The following is a 16,107-nucleotide window of genomic DNA, read 5'->3' on the forward strand; positions in this document are numbered from 1 at the left end:
TAATAGGTAAACTATTTCTAACTGAGGTTATTATTGTTTATCCCGTAATATAAAAAACCCTTTGGTTCTGGAGAGATGGTTTAGTCGTTCAGCGCATTTGCTGCTCTTCCAGAGGACATGTATTTGGTTCCCAACACCCACTTCTGGCATCTCACAACTACCTGTAACTCCCTAGCTTCAGTGGATCTCATGTCTTCTGGCCTCCCCCAGCACCCACCCACACCTGGCATACCCTCACTCAGATACATATACATGAATAAAGGTTAAAATACATCTTTAAGTAAGGTGTGGTGGAGCACACCTTTGGTCCTAGGGGCTCTTGAGGCAGAGGCCTGGTCTACATAGAAAATTGCAGGCCAACTAGGGCTATATAGTGAGAATCTATCTCAAAAACAAAAAAAAAAACTAAAACAAACAACCAATAACCAACACTACTACCACCAAAAAAACCCAAACAATGTCTACAGAAAAGCTTATCGAAGAAGAGAATGCTCTGCTCTGCCTGGAACTCTTGGTTGATAAAAAACTCCAGCACGACCCTTTCAAGAGGGTTTCCCATCATTTCTGCTGGATGACTATAAGTGCCCGATTTGATAATATGTTACTATCTATCTGCTGCTTATTATTTATTATTTTTTTAAAAAGGATTTATTGGGGCTTGAGAGATGGCTCAGCAGTTAAGAACACTTGCAGAAGACCCAGGTTCGAATCCCAGCACCTACATGGCAGCTAACAACTGTCTGTAACTCCAGTTCCAGGAGATCCAACAGCCTCTTCTGTCCTCCATGGGCATTGCACAACATGGGTGCACTTACCTACATGCAGGCAATACATGCATACACATAAAATAAAAATAATAAATAAAATTTTTAAAAAAGGATTTATTTATTAGGCCCGGAGAGATGGCTCCATGGTTAAGAATATTAGCTGCTCTTGTAGAAGACCTGGGTTCAGTTCCCAGCATCCACATGGTGGCTTACAACCATCTTTAACTCTGATGCCCTCTTCTGGCCTCTGAGAGCACCAGACATGTGGTACACTTACATACATGCAGGTAAAACAGTAATACACATAAAAAAAAACTTTCATAAAAAGATTTTTAAAAATTGTGTGTCCGTGTGCATGTGCATGTGTGTGTGCGTGTGTGTGTGTGTATGTGTGTGTTTGTGTGTATGCCAAATACATGTGGCTACTCTTGGAGGACAAAAGTGGGCATCAGATCTCCTGGAGCTGGAGTTACAGGTGGTCGTGAGCTGCCCAATGTGGGTGCTGGGAACTGAACTAGGGTCCTCTGCAAAAGCAGCAAGTGCTGTTAAATATGGAGCCCTCTTTCCAGCACCACTATTTATTCTTTTACTTTTGCTTGCTATCTGCTTAATAAACTCACTCACTGAAATAGAAAGCACAACTGTCATAGATCATTCCCTGGATAATACATATTTTTACCATTTCTTAAAGATGAAAATCAGATTTATATACAAACAAAATGGAGATGCATATCTATTTTTACATAGAAAATTAAATTGTGGTTGAGTATTTGATACTGCAGTACATAGAACCTTTTCAGAGTTGATTGATATTTTGATTATAAACACCAGTGCTAAGAATGCTACTTCACATAAATACATAGAACAAAATGGCTGAAATATATTTAGTGCCATTTCAGAAATTGTTGGAAATTCTCTCTAATCCCAAAAAGTCATTTAATGATTTAAAAATATTTTATTTATTTTAAGTGTATTAGTGTATAGCCTGCATGTATGTGAGTGCACCTGTGTCATGCAATGCCGCAGAGGTCAGAAGAGGGCTTTGGATTCCCCTGGAACTGGAGTTAATGTCGGTTCGTAGACGCCATGTGGGTGCTAGGAATCGAACCTGGGTCCTCTGCAAGAGCAGTCAGTGCTCTTAACTGCTGAGCCATCTCTCCAGCCTTCATTTAATGATTTTAAATGAAATTCAAATCACCAACTCAAACAGCAATTGTGTATGTGTGTGTGTTAAATTTTTTAAAATTTATTTTTATTTTATGGGTATGAGTGTTATGCCTGCATCTGCCTTACATGCAGGCATAACACTCATACACATAGGTAAAAATGATAAATAAAATATTAAAAAAATAAATAAAATACTAAAAAATTCTAATGCAATCCAAAGACATGCTAACTTAACACAGGCTGAGGAATGGTGGTAGGAAACTATTAAAAGTCTGTGTTTTCTGTCATTATAATATTGTGTTCCCATAAGAACAAAAAACTGGGCTGGAGAGATGGCTCAGTGGTTAAGACCACTGGCTGTTCTTGCAGAGCCCCAAGTTTGATTCCCAGCACCCACATGATGGCTAACAACCATCCATAACTCCAGTTCCAGGGAATCCAATGTCCTCTTCTGGCCTCCACGGGTGTACTTACACACTTACATACTTGCACAACACAGGTGCACTCACACACATGAAGGCTATACACTCATCATGCATATAAAAAAAAAAAGAACAAAAGACTTTGCATGGACCATAAAAACACTGTAATTTGTACCATACCAAAGTCCCAAATCAGACCTGAGGTGTTTCAGGTAAGCTTGTTGGCATTGTGTGGTGGGACAATGCAATACCACATAATGGACTCATTAAGCACTTGATAGAAGTGATAACAGACTCATTATGTACTTGGTAATAGGGATAAGGTGCTGGACAGGGAGGGCAGGAATGGGATGCAGCCCTCTTGGGACTCTGGTGGGCCTTGAGGATGAGGACACTGGGGACATTGGTGGTCCTAAAATTTCCACCTTAAGCTCTCTGAAGCCCAAGTGTATTGTCTAAGAAAGTTGTGCTTGATGATTGAGAATCCCCAAAGTTTGTAAATGTAGAAAAAACTCAGAGGTTTAGATATCTGGAAAAGGAGCACAATGATCATCATTAGTGAATGCCTCCCTGTTCCCTGTCCTAAGGAAACAAAGAAAGAAATCGCTAAACAGCATAGCTGTTCTGCTAGGATAGTGGCCAGCATTGTACACAGTTTTGGCTCCTGTTCTTTGTTGCAGAGTACTGCATGGAAGGACTGTCCCGCATTTAATTTATTCTCTATGCTGTGGCTACATATTTTGGGGGTTGTTTCTTTTTATGTTCTTTGTTTTTTTTGGTGCTACGATGCAACCTAGACTCTCATGCATGCTAGAAAAAAATGCCCTGAGATATATCCTACCCTGTTTAGACTTATACACAATGCCACTGTAATCACTATTTTGCATGATTTCTGTCAGACCGAGTGGAGTTGCTTGGTCTTGGAATAAGGTAGTTCGGTCAACTCTATAGTTTGTACTGCCCAGGTATTCTCTGCTGTTCCTATTCCCACCAGCAGTAGGAGAGAGTTCTCCTGCCTCCAGGTATTCATCAAGTTGGTGTAATTCAGTATCTATTCTTGATTTTTTGTAAATTCTTCATATTTGGGTGAGACTGTAGCTCAGTGATAGGACTTAGAAGAACCAAGGCCCTGGTTTCAATCCCCAGCACCCAAATAAATAACAAAACACAACCCCCCCATGCTCCTGAAAAACTATTATGGATATTTCTTTAACATGAAAACATATTTGTCCTAACTGTAAAGCTCACATACGTAGAGAGGGAAATGGTAAAAGCTTCCTGTTAAAATCAAGAACAAGACAGTGATATCTGCTGTCATCACTCAGCATTTATCTGGAGATAGTAGCTAATGGAATTAGACAATAGAAAGGAACCAGAGCTGGGGTGTGGCCCAGCAGCAGAATCCCTGCAGCCCAAGGCTAGCGTGCTGAAGGCTCTTGGTTCCTCTCCAGCATCACAAAAAAGAGTTATTAAGAAAAGAAAAGAAGGCAGGAGGGAACCAGAGAAATAAAGGTTGAAAAAGAGGAATTAAATTGTCATTAACAAAGGGCTGGGGATGTAGCTTAGTAGTAGAGTGCTTGCCTAGCATGCAGGAGGCTCTGGGTTCAATACCCAGAACCACATAAAATTGCATGTCTGTAATCCCAGCACCCAGGAGGTAGAAACAGGAGGATCAGAAGGTCAAAGTCATCCCAGGCTACATAGTGAGTTTGAGGCCAGCTTGAGATACATGCGATCCTGTATCAAAAAAAAAAAAAAAAGAAATTTTAGAAATGTGTGAGTCACCTAAGCTGTTACAAAATGGTAAGAGAATTCAGTAAGGCTGCTGGGTTCAAAGTCAGTACAGGAAAGTCAACCTTCAGTAATACAACCAAAAATTAAGCAGATCACTTTACCATAGCCACAGCAATTATAAAGGACCCAGGAATGATGTGACAGATGACTTGGACATTTTAAGGCAAACAAGAAGGGAGGATCATTGTAAGCCCCAGGCCAGCCTTGTCTATGTAGTGAGTTCCAGGCCAGTCAGGTTTGCATATCTCTGGAGAACCTGTCTGGAACAAAAAAACAAAACAAACAAGCAATAACAACAGACAGGATAAACAACAATAGAAAAAGGAAAGGCTATTGTATTTTGTTGTGGTAGCTCTTCCTACCTGTCTAACACACTTGGTAACATCAGAAAATAGGGGGCTGGAGAGATGGCTCAGTGGTTAAGAGCACTGGCTGCTCTTGCAGAGGTCCTGGGTTTGATTCCCATGACAGCTAACAACCATCTTTAACTCCAGTTCCAGAGGAATCTGACACTCTCTTCTGACCTCCTTGGGTACTGCATGACATAGATGCACTTGTATGCAGGCAACATACTCATACACAAAAAACAAAAATAATAAATGATTTTTAAAAACCATCAGAAGATAGAGCACTTGCTAGCATGCAGGAGGCCCTAGATTCCATCCCAACACAGAAACAAACAAATATCCAAATAAACCACAAATGTGTCTCAATTGCCACCTGACTCATAACAATGATAAGGTCTGATTGTAAAGAAGCTAAGGTTAGCCACGCGTGGTGGCTTGCCTTTAATCCTAGCACCTGGGAGGCTGAGGCAGGTGGATGATTTCTGTGAGTTCAAGGTCAGCCTGGCCTACATAGCAAATTCCAGGGTAGCTAGGGCTACAGGGAGACCCTCTCTCAAAAAGACCAAAAAAAAAAAAAAAAAAAAAAAAAAAAACAAAAAACCCCCACTAAGCTAAGGTTACATGTCAGCGCAAATAACCCTGCGAAATCTACTAAAGTAATAATCTGGTTGTCTCTTGAAAGGGGACTCTGGGTGGGAGAAACTTTTCACTGGACTGCTTAAAATATAAAATTGGGAATTGGGTACTGTGGTGCACACCTGTATTACTACTTACTCTGGAGGCTGAGGCAGGAGAATCACTTGAATCTGAGAGTTGGAGGCTAGCCTGTGCAACAGTGAAACACTATCTCTTACACTAAAATAAAATGGGTACTGGACTATAGTACAACACGTGCTTAGCACCCCTAAGGCCCTGGGTTCAATTCCAGTATTGTGCAAAGACAAAACAAAGCAACTCACCAAATACAACACAAAACCTTAACCAACCAACCAACCAACCAACCAACCAACCACCAAACAACAACCCCCACCCCCACCTTTTTTTTTTTTTTTTTTTTTTTGGTCTTTTTGAGACAGGTTCTCCCTATAGCCCCAGCTGGCCTAGAACTCACAATGTATACCAGGCTGGCCTTGAACTCAGAGATCCGCCTGCCTCTGCCTCCCCAGTTCTGGGACTAAAGGCATGCACCGCCACATCCAGCTTTTCCCCCCAATTATAAAGATAAAATTATAATTCTGAAAAACGGAGTGCAAATAAAGATAGATTAGTAAAATGTGTATGATGGGAAACACATCTTTGTGCTATTTCTAAGAAGAGACAGGAAAAAATGATCAGATAAGAACAAAAGAAGAGACGTGTTTCCTGTATTCTCTTCCATATATATTTGAATGTTGAAGAATTGTGATTATTTGCCAAAAAAAAGTCAACTTACATTTTAGAAAGTTCAACATCAAATAATGTAACAGAGCAAGAGACAGCTAGGCAGCAAGAGGCTTGCTAGGAATTCTGTGGACATCATGATTAACATGGACAAATGTCCTGTGTAAAAAGTATCTTAATCTCATTTTCCAGGAGAGGACTCATGTCATATTGAAGAGGGTCTAAAATGTGCAGGGGCCACACAGCTTGTAAGTGTGGCACAGCAAGGTTTTAGCTCATACCTGCCAGGAGAAGGAGCCGCATGCCTGAAATTTCTGGTCCCACCTTCCTTGATCCAGGAATCTCTCAAAAAGGCTAGAAAGCTTAAGTGCTCTGGGAGGACAGGCAGACTACCTACCCAGAACAGGTCTGGAGACTCCCCTGGAACCACAGGGCCCCAGACTGGGGTTAGGAGCTTGATGATGGTGTCAGCCTAGGTTGCCTGTGGCACCTGGGCTGGTCTTGGAGTGTTGGTTGCTGAGCAGACACAAAGTATCTCTCCCTACTGAGTAGAGGGACCCGGACCCTAGCCTGGAAAGATTCTGTTTCCCTGACCTCAGAGGTCCCTTTGGATCTCAGCCTAGTCCAGCTGATCAGTATTCTAGGATACAGATAACCTCTAATGCAGTGTTTTTTCCTGGCAGCCTGGACTCTGAGGTCTAATCCAGACCTGGTCATAGAAGCCAGAGTGGTTGGGGACACCAGGCTCCATTTCTCCATCAGCCCTCATTGTAACTCAAGTTCTAAGAACGGTTATGGTTGGGTTATTGCCCTCCCCTGGGCCCTTAACTCTGGCCCAGGGTCAGACCTAGTTAGGGGACCACTTTCCAATCTCAGGCCAGACTTATTCAGACCCAGGTGGGAGTGGCAGGGCAGTCAGTTCCTTTTCTACATAACAAAGGGTGGGGCTGCTTCTCGGTGGGAGAGCCATTCAGCACTTTGACAAGTCTTCCAATCCACTATACTGTCCTTTCAGCAAATAAAAGCACAAGACACCAGGTGCAATGCAAATCATAGGTAAATAATGGATAATATTTTAGTGTAAGCATGTCCCAAATTCACTCCTGGTTAGTTGTCCAATTTTATTCTTCCAGCACAACTAATTCTTCAACCAGCTAACAAATCCACATTCAGATAGTGGACTACCTGTGTCTTGGAGAAGGCTCAGGAGATTCGGGAGTGTAGGTACATTCCTCCCAACCCAACTGAGTCCTGGCTGCCTTCAAACATCAGGGCAGGACCCTGCAGCAAATGGTTGATGATGTGAAAGAACTTTGGGTTGAGAATTGAAAGACTTGACTATGCGGGGATTGATCTTAATTGTGTGGACTTGGGGAGGTTGCCCTTAGTCTTAGTCTCAAAAGACGGGGAGAGGGCCGACTTTCAACTCTAATTCTCAGACAGCAAGAAAAGGAAAGGATGGGGCTTGTCTCCTATCGGTTGGTCCCAGACTTTCTGGACAGGGAAGCCTCCCTCCCTGCCCCACCCCTCAGTGGAAATACTGGCTCTTGTCAGCCCCAGAAGTCCTCTGAGCACTGGGTCAGGAGTATTGGGAGGCAAGACCCAGTCCCTAGAGAGCCCAAGTGTTGATGGGCATCTGATTGTCTCAGGGTTTGGATGCGGTAAAGAACAAGGCTCTCTCCAGCAGAGAATGAGACCCACCACCCCCATCTTCCCCAGGATCCTCCTTCCACCTCACAGTAGGAATTGAACTTAAGGTTTAGTTGAATTTAGGACTTCACATATGCTAGGCAAGCACTCCACTACTGACCTACCTCCCCAGTTTCAACCTTTTAGATTTAATTGGTCAGACACCGTGCCTCAAGATAGAGGTATATGCCTACCAGACAGCAGTGGACCAGCTGTTCTCAGTTCAGACAGTCTTTTGTGCCCTTTCTAGACAGCCCCTCCTCAGGGCTCAGGGGCTTGTCTGCAGCTGACTTCCCAGGGGGTCCCGGGTGTGACCTCTCTCCTTCCTCCCAGCCCCCTATCCGACAGCCAGCTATAAAAAAGGTCAGCCACAATTTTCAGCAGTCCTAACCAAGACCTTCCTAGACACCTGAGGGGCACACACATCCCAGGCTCCTTCATCTATTGAGCAGCACCATGCGGTCCCTGTGGCTTTGCTGTGCATTCTGGGTGCTGCCCTTGGTTGGCCCTGGGTTAGCCCTGACCGAGGAACAGGTCCGGACCAGATTACTGCAGCAGCTGCAGCTCAGCCAGGCACCCGTCCTGGACAGGGATGATGTGGACGGGCTGACCATCTCTGCTCATGTCAGGGCCCAATATGTGGCCCTGCTGCAGCGCAGCCATGCCAGCCACTCCCGAGGGAAAAGGTTCAGCCAAAACTTCCAAGGTGAGCACTCTACTCCTGCCCCTGGTCCTTGGGAAGGGCAGCCTGACCATGCCCACTCTGATGTTATCAATGGGTCCTTGCTTTGTGGGGATCAGGATGGAAGTGATGACTGGGAGCACAGCCTGAGGGGGTTGTTAGAAGGCAGTGTGGTCTGGATACATGGCTGGGTCTGGGTGTCAGGGCTGTAGGTATGTATAAAAGGATTCTTGGGGCCAGGAAGAGGGGTGGGCAGGCTGTACCTGTTGGTAAATCAAGGAGCAGAGGGGGGAATAAAGTGGGGGGTGTGCTGAATGGATGTGGCAAAGGTCCAAGTCCCCCCTGGAGAGCTGAGGGGCAGGGCAGAACTTCCTGGGGTCACACTATCCGGAATAGGAATAGTGGCCGACTGTATCTTATCTGTCTCCATGCGCCATGAACACTGAACAGAATGACTAGGCAGAGGCAACTTTAACAGAGAATTCGAGAGAGTGAGAGGGGCAGTATCAACAGTCAAGATGGCAATGGTCAGGATGGTAGTCTCTCCTGGCTGGAGGAGGCCCACAGAGGCACAGCCAGACCAACACCCACTTTCTTCTCCTGTGGAGGGTGGGCCTGGGGAGATGAGAAGGCTAGTTTTGGACAGGCAGTGGAGGTAACTGCTGAGGGTTAGGTGTGACCACCCTATTAACCTAGACCCTCAAGTGTTAGGAAACACATGGGCTGGTGCCTCTGAGGAGTATGATAATGTCCCCACCATCTGTGCCAGGACTTAATAGTCCTGTCAAACTTGTTTATAGACTCCCATTCCTCTTTTTTAGGGGCATGTCACTGAGCAGGAAACCCCCTCATCAGAGTCTCTGCCCCTTAAAATCACAGTTCCACTGGTGACCTTGGATTTCCACTTTGCAGTCTCTGCAGCCTCACTCTGTTCTGGTCCATCTTGTCCCTGTAATCTTCTCCAGGAAACGTTGCTGGTTCTTGATCCCCACCCAGCTCCTTGCATAGATCGCCAAAGCTACTACCAATTCTGGAGGTTGCTGCAGCTCCACGGATTGTTTTAATATTTAGGGCCTGATGGCAATTAAAAAATTCCTGGATGGGCATGGGTATTTCGTTCTCCCTTAGTCCATGGGATTCTTTCCCTCCAAATCTTGGTCGCTGGCCCTGGGTCTTGTTGCCCTGGAGGCCCGGCTGACTCTGTCCATGTCCCCAGATGTGGCCGGCAGGTTCCTGGTGTCTGACACCTCCACGCACCTGTTGATGTTCACCATGGAGCAGCGGCTGCAGCCCAACAGCGAGCTGGTGCAGGCGGTGCTGCGGCTCTTCCAGGAGCCGGTTCCCAGGACCGCGCTCCGGAGGCACGACAGGCTGGCCCCGCACAGCGCCCGCGCCCGGGTCACCATTGAGTGGCTGCGCGTCCGCGAGGACGGCTCCAACCGCACCTCCCTCATCGACTCCAGGTGGGGGCTGCGGCGAGATGTGTGTCGGAGGATGGCTTGTTGGGCTGCTGCGGGAGGGGAGCAGGAGAGGATGGGGACGTGGACAGGGCGGGACAGTCTCTTCCACCCAGGGCTTCCCTGACAACCGCGCCAGCGCCCTGGTCTGACCCGCGGCTGTGTCTCAGGCTGGTGTCCATCCACGAGAGCGGCTGGAAGGCCTTCGACGTGACGGAGGCGGTGAACTTCTGGCAGCAGCTGAACCGGCCGCGGCAGCCGCTGCTGCTGCAGGTGTCGGTGCAGAGGGAGCACCTGGGCCCCGGGGCCACCAGTGCGCACAAGCTGGTCCGCTTCGCGGCGCAGGGGACTTGGCGCGGCGAGGGTCCTGGCGAGCCACAGCTGGAGCTGCACACGCTGGACCTCAAGGACTACGGGTAGGCGCTGTGGGTCAAATTAATAACCGAAATTAAAGACGAATAGGGAATTAAACTGACTCTGAAATGATAAATTTTCAGAGTGTGTGAAAATGATTAAGGACCTTTAAAAGAGTTGTCCTCTGATTGTTAGGAAACGTTCAGCAAGTATTTATTAGTTCTTAGCTGTTCATCCCCTAACACAAATATCAATATTCAGTTGTTTTATTTGCTTGTGGTGCTAGTGTTGGAATCCAGGTCCTCACAACATGCTAAGAAAGTGCTCCCCCCACCCACTGAGCCACACACTCAATCCAATCTTAGAGTACATTGAGAGATGTTTTTTTTTTTTTTTTTTAAATTTTGAGACAGGGCCTTACTTTGTAGCTCTGACTAGCCTGGAACTCCCCATCTAGAGCAGGCTGGCCTTGAACTCGCAGATATCTGCCTACCTCTGACTCCTGAGTGCTAAGATCAAAGGTGTGTACCATCACACCTGGCCTGAGAGATGGATTTCTAAAACAAATTCTAATTTTATTTTATTTTATGTATATGAGTGTTTTGCCTGCATGTAAAATGCCCATGGAGTGCATGCAGTGCCCATGGAGAGGGTATCAGATCCTCTGGAACTGGAGTTACAGATGGTTCTTAGCTGCCCTGTGGGTGCTGGGAGAACCCTGATCCCCTGCAAGAACAGCCAGTGCTCTTAATCATTGATCCATCTCTCCAGCCCCGTGAGATGGATTTTAATTCTCTCTCCAAAATGCTCCTGACTGTAGACAACCCAGCTGACCTCTGACCTCTCCTTGTCCCCACAGAGCTCAAGGCAATTGTGATCCTGAGGCACCAGTAACAGAAGGCAGCCGCTGCTGCCGCCAGGAGCTGTACTTGGATCTGCAGGGGATGAAATGGGCTGAGAACTGGGTTCTGGAGCCCCCAGGGTTCCTGACCTATGAGTGTGTGGGCAGCTGCCTGCAGCTACCAGAGTCCCTGAGTATCAAGTGGCCGTTTCTGGGACCACGGCAGTGCATCGCCTCTGAGACAGCCTCACTGCCCATGATCATCAGCATGAAGGAGGGTGGCAGGACCAGAGCACAGGTCATCAGCCTGCCCAACATGAGGGTGCAGAAGTGCAGCTGTGTCTCAGATGGGGCGCCCATACCTAGGGAGCTGGAACCATAGTCATACCCAAGGCCACCCAAGGATGTGACTTTTACATGTGTCTGAAATGCTCTAGTGTACCAGGAAAGATGGGGATTCTGAATCCCTGAGGGGCTAATGCTCTGTGCTCTTTCCTGAGCTCTAGATTTGCTTTCTCCATCAACTCATTCCCTAAGTTTGGACTCTCTGGGGAACCCCTAGTCTTCTCTGTCCTTCATATTGCTCAATGCACTATATGCTAAGCACTTACATGTAGAGATACTCTAAGCTAAGGACAGAATTCCCAATTTGTCATTGTTTCCTTACCTTGTTACGATATCTGGGTAGAGTTCTAGCCTCAACTCTGGGCCTAATACCTGGGTTCAAGTTGATTGTACATGCCCAGCTTAGATAGTAAGAGCTTTGAGAGAAATGAGTAAAACACATTTTATTCTGTACCTTCTCATTTCTCTATTTTAGCCACAACTGTGCAAATTGATGCAGGAAAAGAAAGTCCTAGACTTAGGTCAACTTGACTGGAGAATTAAAGAGCTTGACTTGGTCAAGACTTGATCAAGGTCCCAAGTAATAAATGGTGCTAAGACTGAGATTTATTCAGACTCTAGTCTGTGGGGCTTGTTTCTCAGAAATGAAACAGAATCTTCTGTTTTTTTTTTTCTCTGGGTACAATGATTGGGGTTTTATTTAAATTATTGTTGCATCAAAATAAAAAAGTCTTATCTAAATCACAATACTAGAAGAATGGGGCTCACTCTTTTTGACAAATAAAGGGAGCAGATAGTCACAATGTTGAGTATAACATGTTAGGATGCTGAGTTTCCAGAGGCTTTTAAACAAATTGATGCAGAGTCTCAGCCTGGAGAATGGACGCCTTAGTGTCTCTGTCAGTTTGAACAGCTGCTGTTAGCTAGAAATTCTCTATCCTGTAGTCTAAATTCTAGTCTAAACCTCCTCATATTTATCCATTAAACAGGAGCAATTCCTAACTTCCATAGTTTTGATTTAAAGAAATGATGATTTAATACTTACTTCACACAGTGACTGATACAGTCAGGACTATGGATAGTTCAACTTACATCCTGTATTTATTAAATTGAGACAGGGACTCACCATGTAACCCTAACTGCCTATTTTATTTATTTTATTATTTTTTGAGACAAAGTGTCATGTAGCCCAGAATGGCCTCCAACTCAGTATGTAGCAGAAGATGACCTTGATTATTTTTTTTAAGATTTTAAAAAAAATTAATGTGTACGAGTGTTTTGCTTGAACGCATGAAAGTGTATCACATGCATGCAGTGCCTGGAGAGGCCAGAAGAGGGCATCAGAACCTCTGGAACTGAAGTTACAAGATGCAAGTTAGTTTCAAGTCACCACGTGGGTGCCGGGTACTTAGCAAGTGCTCTTAACTGCTGAGCAATCTCTCTAGCTCCTCTTTTTAAATTTAACTAAATTGATGATGATGATGATGATGATGATGATGATGATGTGTGAGTGCCAACATGTGCTGTGGAGGTCAGAAAATGACTTTTGGGAGTTGGTTCTCTCTTTCCACTGTGGGTTCTGGGGATCAGGCTCTGGTAATCAGGCTTTTGTGGTATGCTTTTACCTCCTGGGCCATCTTACTGGCTCCAGACCTTAAACTTCTGATCCTCCTGCTTCCACCTCCCAAGTGCTGGGATTACAGGCATGTACCATCATGCCTGGTTTATGTGGTGCTAGGGATCAAATGCAGGTCTTCATGTATGCTACCTAAGCATTCTACCAGCTATGTCTCTAGCATTTATTTTGTTTTGTCAACTCAATTCTGATCTATCACAGCCTTCTCTTGACTTTGAAACAACTGTAGCATACTGAAGAACAAACTTCGGATGCCTTTCCTTCTCTGTTATCAAGGATCCTAACCTTTTCTTAGACCTCAGGGCACAGGCCAGACAGGTTGTATGAAAGAGGACATGGAGGTGTGTGTAGGAGGAGCAGGTAGATGACGGTCAGACAGAGCCAGTCTAAGGAGCCAGGGGAATGTCCAGAGGCCCCACCCAGGGATCTGGTGAAGCCAGCTGTGTGGGATCCTTAAAATGGCAGGAGGGGGCTTGGCCAAGCAGAGCTAAGGAAAGACTCTGGCAGAGAGTCTCTCCTCTGGGAGATAACTTGTGACTAGGGCCTTGAGGGAGAAATGATGGATGCCAGGAGGGACAGAGAAAGGAGAGAGGAAGAGACACCCAGCTTCAGACAGCTGCAGGCTGGGGCTAGAAACAGGGACAGAGAGGTGGAGAGGATATTTTTATCTTTACAGTAGAAGTTGAAAGCCAGATCTGGCAGTGAGGTCAGGGAACCGGCAAGCCTGTGTCGGAAAAGGAGGAGCTGTTCCGCACAGGGAGATGGTTAGTGCTGGCAAGGACCCCACAGCAAGCTTTGGTCCCACATCTTGCTTTTTGAATGCAGAAACTGAGGCCTGCAGAGTGGGTAGTTCGCAGCAGTGGCCTGCGCAACGTCCTTACTCCATACCTCTTGGGCACCCGGCGGGGACCCTGTCCTCCAGGAGCTGGCTGGAACCTCCTTACTCCTCAGCCAGGAGACACGGGGTGCTCAGAGAGCTGGGCTGTAGCTGGCAATGGTGGTGGCCTGGCAGCGGCAGGACCAGGCTTGGCCCCGCGGAGCGCTGGACATGGTATACTTTATCGGCTAGACCTTTGGAACTTTCATGGTCCTAGCGGATTTCCTGTGGCTACAGATGGCTGAGAGGAGGCTGGCCCCACTGGGCTTCAGTCCCCACCCCGCCCCCAACTCCCTGGGAGGGCCTAGAAGCCAGGTCCCAAACAGGACCGATCAGGAACGTCTGCAGATGCTCTCTAGAGCCGCTACTATCCTGGGCTTCGTTCAGTGTGCTCTCAGCGGGACACAGAGGAAAGTTAGTCTGGAGACATCTAGGTCCTCGGGCGCTAGCTGGCCTGGTCGGCGTGGAGGTGGAGGAAAGAATGGCCAGGCGTGGGCCAGGGGCCAGGAGTGGAGGACGGCCGAGGGGCTCCCGGTCCCAGGTACAGTCTAGTTGGCGCCGGCGCGGACTAGGACTCCAAACTGGGCAACGCGTGGACGCAGGTCTGCGCATGTGCAGGAGGCTGTGGAGTTTCACTTTGTAACTTTTAAGTGGTGGGGACGCAGCCCCGCCCCGCCAGGTGCCTCCAGGCCACTCCCCCTGGCCGCGCTGGCCAGGCCGCCGCAGGTACGGACGGAAGGGGCACGGACGAGAGGAGGGTCGTCCCCGGCGCTCCTGGGTCCACCCCGGCGGCGCGCCTAGTGTGGGCTCTCGGGGTGACAGCAGCCGGGTGGGTAGGTGGCTGGAGAGTGCCAATCAAACCGGGCGCTGCAGCGACTTCCTGACAGCTTTCCGGCGACTGCGCGCTCCTTCTCCTCCGCTCGCTTTGGAGTTGGTGGGACCTCCCGGATCTTCTTTAACTATATAGGGGTCTTGACCGAGCAAGGGCCAGCTTCGGGCTGTCAGGATGACCTCTCCCTGCCGCCTGGGGACTTGGGGAAGGGTGCCGTGGGGGTGGGGAGGGCAGGGAGAGCTGAGAAACCAAATCCCCGACAACTTACCTAGACATGATAAGCCTGGCTACCTGAGGCCCCGGGCTGGGGTGGAGGTTGCTGTCTTTTAGTCTCAGGCGGGGCCAACAGCCCTGGAGACTTTTGCAAAAGTCCAGAGAACATCCTCTCAGTCCTGAAGTTCTGGCGGATGCCGAGGGCCTGTTCAGTTGAGGGTTTGGACTGGGAATGAGGTGATTTGATGGATGCGAGATAGGCATTTGCGCGTGTCTGTATGTATTCTATGTATTCACTGAATGTGGCATGGTGGATCGTGTCAAGGGTGCCCACCCAGGCAGGGCATCTGCGGCTACAGTGCCTAATTTTTAATTAAAAAAAAGTTTTCTTTGTGTTTTACAGTGCTGGGGATGGCACTCAGGCCTTGCACCTTCTAGGCAGACATTCTGAGCTGAACTCCCTAGCCCCTAACCCCACCCCCACCCCCATGCCAAACAGCCCGTCCTGCCTGTCCAATGGTGGGTGAGTTCCTCTCAGAGCTCCCTTGAGAAGACATAGACCCGCTGCCTTACTGAGCACCTAGGGGATGTTTTAGAAGCAGTACCTAGCTTTTCATACCTCTGGTGGGTGGGGACAGGAAGAGCCTTGGGATCTCCGTGAGGCAGGGCACACCACCTGTCTGTGGAGGCCCTGAGATGGCTTGATCTTGAGCCCAGGCTGTCCCATTTGCTGGATGACCTCCCTTATTTCCCACCTGGGAAGTCTGTTTGGCATGAGGAAAATAACTTAGAGGTGTGACTGGGACTGCAGGGGAAGGGAGCCTTTCTGCTTCTCCTGGACCCTGAAGCAAAATGACTTGGTGAGTGATCCTCCCTGCCCCTAACACCACCACAGCACCTCCCTTCTCTGGCACAATGCTCCCTCTGTGAGCCCTTCATGAGGATGTTTTTCCTTTTCACTTTCCAAGCCTTCCTTGTTTGCTCTGCTGCATTCCCTTTCCCTGATTCTAGTTCTGGGCGTCAGCAGCAGTCCTCCAGGTCTGTATGAGGCCCTTGGTCCGGGGTGCTACCTCAAGCTTGCAACCAGCATTCTTCTTTGAGAGAGAGGCCCACACCTCTGACCTTAACAGGGCCTTGAACTACTGGACAAGAGGGGTGGAGCTGGAGCCGCAGGTGCTGTGGGGTGAAGAGAGAGGAACAGGACAGCACAGAGGCATAGTGGCAGGTGGTGACCTTGCTCTGGGAGTTTAGAGGGAGAGCCAGGTAGGAGAGAACCTAATGGGCAAACCCACAAGCCTTATATT

At 47.7% G+C, this 16,107-nt stretch overlaps 2 protein-coding genes across 10 annotated transcripts in view; both read left to right on the forward strand.

Moving 5' to 3' along the window:
* Positions 1–5,872: 5,872 nt before the first annotated feature.
* LOC103725110 (left-right determination factor 2-like) lies at positions 5,873–11,282 on the forward strand. Of its 2 annotated transcripts, XM_008822384.3 has the most exons (5): positions 5,873–8,272; positions 9,465–9,507; positions 9,610–9,711; positions 9,876–10,121; positions 10,919–11,282. In XM_008822384.3, exons 1-5 carry the CDS (start codon positions 8,023–8,025, stop codon positions 11,280–11,282), a joined length of 1,005 nt encoding a protein of 334 aa, XP_008820606.1. In that variant the 5' UTR covers positions 5,873–8,022. The 2 variants fall into 2 exon arrangements, with proteins under 2 accessions (XP_008820606.1, XP_008820605.1); XM_008822383.3 differs by having other exon boundaries at positions 9,465–9,711.
* Positions 11,283–13,952: 2,670 nt separating this feature from the next.
* Tmem63a (transmembrane protein 63A) overlaps positions 13,953–16,107 on the forward strand; it is a 36,901-nt gene continuing 34,746 nt past the window's right edge. For 2 of the 8 annotated variants that reach the window (XR_003847655.1, XM_008822385.3), the window contains exon 1: positions 13,953–14,299. Coding sequence is in view for 2 of the 8 variants with exons in the window: in XM_008822385.3 (XP_008820607.1) it covers positions 13,966–14,299 (334 nt within the window). In the remaining 6 variants the exon portion in view is untranslated. The other 6 variants (XM_008822391.3, XM_029558256.1, XM_029558257.1 and 3 more) reach the window with 6 other exon arrangements.

The sequence above is a fragment of the Nannospalax galili genome, unplaced genomic scaffold (assembly GCF_000622305.1).
Source record: "Nannospalax galili isolate Female #2095 unplaced genomic scaffold, S.galili_v1.0 scaffold1508, whole genome shotgun sequence".
Taxonomy (NCBI): Eukaryota; Metazoa; Chordata; class Mammalia; order Rodentia; family Spalacidae; genus Nannospalax; species Nannospalax galili.